This window comes from Triticum dicoccoides, chromosome 5B (assembly GCF_002162155.2).
Source record: "Triticum dicoccoides isolate Atlit2015 ecotype Zavitan chromosome 5B, WEW_v2.0, whole genome shotgun sequence".
NCBI classification, from domain to species: Eukaryota; Viridiplantae; Streptophyta; class Magnoliopsida; order Poales; family Poaceae; genus Triticum; species Triticum dicoccoides.
The window spans coordinates 342958646-342964737 of record NC_041389.1 but is presented as its reverse complement, the minus strand read 5'-3'; the positions used below and the strand labels follow the sequence as shown (position 1 = coordinate 342964737).

The 6092-nt window shown below is 45.0% G+C and overlaps 1 protein-coding gene across 3 annotated transcripts; it reads left to right on the top strand.

Annotated features, from left to right (window-relative positions):
* The first annotated feature begins 2241 nt into the window (after positions 1–2241).
* LOC119308813 (GDP-fucose transporter 1-like) lies at positions 2242–4952 on the top strand. Of its 3 annotated transcripts, none has more exons than XM_037584969.1 (2): positions 2242–2383; positions 3641–4952. In XM_037584969.1, exon 2 carries the CDS (start codon positions 3658–3660, stop codon positions 4684–4686), a length of 1029 nt encoding a protein of 342 aa, XP_037440866.1. In that variant the 5' UTR covers positions 2242–2383; positions 3641–3657; the 3' UTR covers positions 4687–4952. The 3 variants fall into 3 exon arrangements, with proteins under 3 accessions (XP_037440866.1, XP_037440868.1, XP_037440867.1); XM_037584971.1 differs by having other exon boundaries at positions 2292–2387; XM_037584970.1 differs by having other exon boundaries at positions 2370–2458.
* The last annotated feature ends 1140 nt before the right edge of the window (positions 4953–6092 follow it).

Sequence of the window (6092 nt, the reverse complement as noted above, 5' to 3'; positions counted from 1 at the left end):
TATAGTAATAAATCATATAGTAATAAATCATAATTAATCCACGTATAGTAATAAATCAATCCAGGTATGGTAAGGTCATAACTCAGGAAATTTTGAATATGGTAATAAATTTAAATTACCCCAAAGGCTATCAATCCAGGTATGGTAAGGCCATAAATCGGGAAATATCGAATATGGTAATAAATTTAAATTACCCCAAAGGCTATCAATCCAGGTATGGTAAGGCCATAACTCGGGAAATATCGAATATGGTAATAAATTTAAATTACCACTAGGTATGGTAAGGCTATCCACGTATAGTAATAAATCATATAGTAATAAATCATAATTAATCCACGTATAGTAATAAATCAATCCTGGTATGGTAAGGTCATAACTCAGGAAATTTTGAATATGGTAATTATATGGTAATAAATTTAAATTACCCCAAAGGCTATCAATTCAGGTATGGTAAGGCCATAACTCGGGAAATATCGAATATGGTAATAAATTTAAATTACCACCAAGTATGGTAAGGCTATCGATCCAGGTATGGCACGCCCTCACCTGATCACCTATCACAATCTCCAGCCCCACGCACGCACCAAAGAACCCACCCGACACCAAACGCAGCTCCTCTCGACCCCCTCGAGTAAACGCCGCCACCGTCGTGCGATCTTCCTGACACAGACGCCGTCGCCGCCTCCTTCCCACCTACGGCGTCCCCCACGTCCATGGTGACGGCGCTCGCGTCCTACACTGACCCTCCGCCTCATATAGGTTGGTCGTTGATGGAGTGGGATGTGCCGCTGCGGTTTGGGGAGGCGCAATCACGATCTGGTTGGGATCTCAGTGTGGACTCGTTCTTTACGATGAAGGATGACGCTGCCTCCCTGTCAAATGGGATCGGAGGAAGGGGCTCTACGTCGTGAATGTCGGCGAGGCAGCGGCCGAAGGCGAGCCCGACGGTGAGCACGGATGTTCGTCCCATGAAATAGGCGGCCACGGAGGGCGGATCTGAGGCCACCCCAATCACCGGTGGCCCTTCCTCCCATCGCTCATCGCCTCCATTCTCTCTCTCCTCTAAATCTTTGTCGCCCCTGCCTGATTCTGGCCGACGCCATCCGGCTCTCGCATCGACCACCACCAGCACGGCTGCGGACGAGGCGCAACCGCAGACGCCGCCGCCGCCATCCTAGAGAGGACGGTGGTGGTGATTGGCTGGGTGGTGTCGCTGCCGTGGGAAGAGACGAAGTGATGGTAAAAGTAAGCAGGATCCGATGATTCTTCCGCGGGGATAGCCAAAGTCAAGATGTCGACTACAGACTCGTCACAGACTTGCAGTGAACCTGGATGCGACAAGCCTGATTTGTGGATCGATGGCGGGTCTTGACTTTGTTAGGCCGAGATTGGATGGTTGCGGAGGGTGGTGTGCTTGATTGGGTTCCCATGGAAGAATGTGGCCTTCTCGTGGATCTGGTCATGCCCATCCTAGAGAACATTGTGTCCCTAGCTCCCTCGAGGAGCAAGGACAGTGCAAGCGGCAGCAGGGGGTAGGGGTAGATGTGGGGAGGGATGTCGGCAGCTGCTCGAGGTCATCATGATGAAACCCTTGACGTCCCATCTTTATCAATGGAAGTGGAAGAGCACGAAGTCGAGATTGGATAGGAGTTTGAGTTCTTTTTGGCACCGATCGGTTCCCCACTTTAGAGATGTATTTTTTTGCGTGCGAGCAAACAGTGGGTTGATTCTAAAAGGGATAGGCACTTTTCAACAGAAGTGCATGACGGACCAAAAATATGACCTCATTTTATTTGTTTGATAGATATCGTATTATTCGTTGTTGTTCGTTCGGTGAAATTTCCTAATATTTGATTGTTGTGTTTCTAATTAGAGCACCCCATAATCACCCAATATGAGGGGATGATAAATGAAAGATACTGATTATAAATTTTAAAGAGCCCGTGGCAACGCACGGGCGTTATACTAATTAGGAGTAGAGATTGAGATGCATATCATCTCATTTCTTATGATTTTTCATTCATATAACATTCATATCCCACGAAAAAAAGGCCTGAAAAGACAAGGGAATGGATGGTCGAGGAAGCAGTACTCCCGTACCCCGCATCAGTCTGTTTCGTGCATTTTTTCCTCGTCTTGACGGAATCGTTTTGTCTCGAGTCTCCACGACGGGGACGGACCTCTGTGCTGCGTTAAATGCTTTGTTTTCTGCGAAAAAGAAATCTCATCCTTCCTTCCGCTTCCTCTTCCCCTGACGTATAAATCCCTCTCGGCCACACACATCGACACACAGACACCACACACGCGCGTCGCATTGCGGGCTTTGCACAAGCCCGGAGCCGGAGGCAAGGGTGGATGCTGCCGCGCGTCCTGACCTCTCCCCGTACGTACGCCCATCTTCCCCTCTTCCTGCTCCGCTGTGTGGCTCGCTTCCTTCTTGGGTTGGATTTCTGATCTGGAAAGTGTTCTCCGTTAACACCCGTTCTCTTCCTGTTGTTGCTAATCCGCATCCGAGAAATCTTGGGGAACTTGGCCCGTTGGCCGTGAGATAAGATCGGGGGCCGGAATCGCTCGCCCTTGATGTGGTGAATAGATTCTTGGCTCAACTGAAAAGCCAAGACCTCGCAAAAAGAAAGAAAAGCCAAGAGAAAAGAAAAATCTTGGGGTTACTGTTACTACTTATGACTCATTTGCCTGTGTGATCTTAGCGCGGTTGCCCCCCAGAATCCTGGTTAGGGCGCGACGCGGAGGACGGAAGCTGATGGTTTCTTGTCTTCATTCCTTTTGTTATTTGTTTGTGCAGCCAACCAGAGAGGCAGAGATCGTGTGGCAGATCCCCCCAAAACGAATGAGCTGTTTTGTGCTGTTTGCCCTTTTGCTCTCTTCGTCGGAAACTTAGGGTGCCTCATCTTAGGAGCTTCTTGCAGTTCTAGTACTAGTAGTAGTACTCAGTAGTCAGTACCAGTAGCACGGCTTTTGCAGTAATTAGTGTCAAGCTGATTCTGCAGTAATTACTGCCTAGCCCATTAATTGGGATACATAGGCATATGGTGGGGCATGGCTGTGCAGAGACGCTTATGATCTCATACTATATGTGTGTTGATTCAGTTGTCCTCAACTGAAATATTCTGTTGGTCCGGATCAGACTTTGGTGAGCAGAGCACCACTTCAGCTTTGGTGCCTTGGTGCTTTCTAGCTATACTCTCATGATTCATTGACAAGTGAAACACACTGCATTGCTTTAATCTGCTGACAAATGTGATCATAAGCCAGGACAGCCAAGACATTAGAGCAGAAAATCATAGATTAATTGTCTAAGATCATGCTAAGCGCCTTAAGCTCTTGCTGCCTGTTGATTTTTCTAACGCTTCATGTTGTTGATGTGGGCATCTGCCATCTTAGTTATATTTGGTGGCCAGGTAGTACTAATTAACAAGTGCATACTTGTGTGTAATTATGCGTCATTAAGAGTCCCTTTGGGGACATCTGATAAAAATATACTATGAGTCATGTCAAATATCTATCTAGTTCTCTTAGAGGCAAAATAAGTTGAAGAATACTTGCGATATCTTGCAGTTCCATTAGAATAATATGTGTATGGTTTGGTCTCTCATGTGTGTTATTACTGAACCAATTTCAGGTGAATAATCTGGTCTCATGGCGAAGCAACACTATGCAACCAGCAGCCTTGTGATAGGCTATGCCTTGTGCTCGAGCTTGCTGGCGATCATTAACAAGTATGCCGTCACAAAGTTCAATTACCCTGGCCTCCTGACAACGCTACAGTACTTGACATCTGCTGCTGGTGTTTGGGCCCTTGGAAAGCTAGGTTTTCTCTGCCATGACCCCTTCAACCTGGAGACTGCCAAGAAATTTGCACCGGCTGCTATTGTCTTCTACCTCGCCATATTTACAAACACAAACCTCCTTGTTCATGCCAATGTGGACACGTTCATAGTTTTCAGATCCTTGACTCCGCTTTTGGTTGCTATTGCTGACACAACCTTCCGGAAGCAACCATGCCCTTCCAAGCTCACATTTTCATCCCTTGTTATCATATTGGGAGGAGCGATTGGCTATGTGATTACAGATTCTGCATTCAGCCTCACAGCATACTCTTGGGCGCTTGCCTATCTGGTGACAATAACAGCTGAGATGGTGTACATCAAGCATATTGTGACGAATCTGGGTCTAAACACATGGGGTTTTGTGCTGTATAACAACCTTCTTTCCTTGATGATATCCCCCATCTTTTGGTTTTTGACAGGGGAGCACAAGTCGGTCTTCTCAGCAGTCGAATCACGTGTTGAGGGTTGGTTCCAGCTCGATGCCTTTGTCGCGGTGGCATTGTCATGCTTGTTTGGGTTACTCATCAGCTTCTTTGGCTTTGCGGCTAGGAAAGCAATCTCAGCCACGGCATTCACGGTGACTGGGGTTGTGAACAAGTTCCTCACAGTGGCAATCAATGTGACGATCTGGGACAAGCACGCCAGTGCATTTGGTTTGGTTAGCCTGCTATTCACTCTTGCTGGTGGAGTACTCTATCAGCAATCAGTTACTGCAAAAGGAAATATTGCATCAGCTCAGCGTGAAACGGCATCGGAGCAACTTAAGGATGAAAGTGACGGTGCTGAGTATGATGAGGAGAAACAGAAGCTTATTTCATCTGGAGTGCCTAGTGCATGAAGAGTGCCATTCTTAGCTTTAGGTCGACAGATTTGTCCTTTAATTTTGCTTAATAGGCCCTTTGCAACAGAACCATACAATAGGCAGTGCCAGTGGTAGTACACAATATTTCCTTTACAACTAGAAGGCCCTTTCTCTCTGTGTTACTCATTTCTACTGGAAGAAAACTAGATTAAATTACTGTTTTATGGTAGGAGTGATGCACGTTGTAAACTTGTAATACAATACCTATATGGATATCTCATATTATTCTTGATAATTATATATTGGCCATTGGTGCCTTTTGTGGTAACAAAAAACAACAAAGAAAGGGAATTTGCGTCCAGATGCTTTGGAGCAAGCAAGCATTGGGACATGCAAATATTAAAGAGGCATATACAATATCCTTGGAACAAGCTGTGGTATACTTGCGGAAGTCGGGCAACGATGTTTCTTAACATGGTTTTGCCTGAACTCTTGATGGGAGGCGTAATCCAGGTAAGGCGAAGAGGCCAAGCTTATGACCATGTCCCCGGTGACGGGTTTCGGATAGTCGTGCTTATGTTGTAACCTTGGTAGCATGGATCCCTTCACAGAGTTTATGGCATTCCTCGACAGAAAAGTAGCACTAGGTCACCCTTGAGGGTTAGAGAGTTCATTCAAATGGAAGAGATGTACTTCCTCCGTTTCAAAATAATTGAAATTTTAGGATTGTCCTAAGTCAAACTTCATTAAGTTTTACCAAGTCTATATAAAATTTATCAACATCTACAAAATAAAATTTACTTCATTAGATTCATTATGAAATGAATTTTCATATTATATATATTTGATATTGTAGGTCTTTGCGGATTTTTCAATAGACTTGGTCAAACTTAAAAAAAGTTTGACTAAGAAAAATTGTAGAACTTCAATTATTTTGGAACGGAGGGAGTATTAAAGTACATGTACCCATAGAGTGTTCTTCAACAGGCTCAAGGCCATGCACGAATCACCCATAACTGGAAGCATTTAGTCTAATCTGGTCTGTACACTTGGTCCATGAGAGGGAGGGGTTACTTTGTCCATGGTGCATGGTGGACTGTAGCTAGGTGTCTCTCTTCCCCCTAGTAGGCTTGACTGACTTGAAGCATTGACTTTCTCTTTTATACTTGCATTTCTTTCTCCTCTCATCCTTGGCATGTGACAATCAGACAATGTTGCCATTATGCAGATAGCTTGTGAGTGCAAAAATAAATCTTGAGTAGATTATAAGGAACAACATATTGTTTCCAATAGTGATTCAGCTTCCTCCCCTGTCTTTTTTTCGTCGAATGCAGCAGCACCATCACTGGATAGAGAAAGCATGTATCTTCTTTTATTTTCTATACAGTACACAGGGTAATATCCCAGAAAACGTCAGTGCTTGATATATACATCGGCTACTG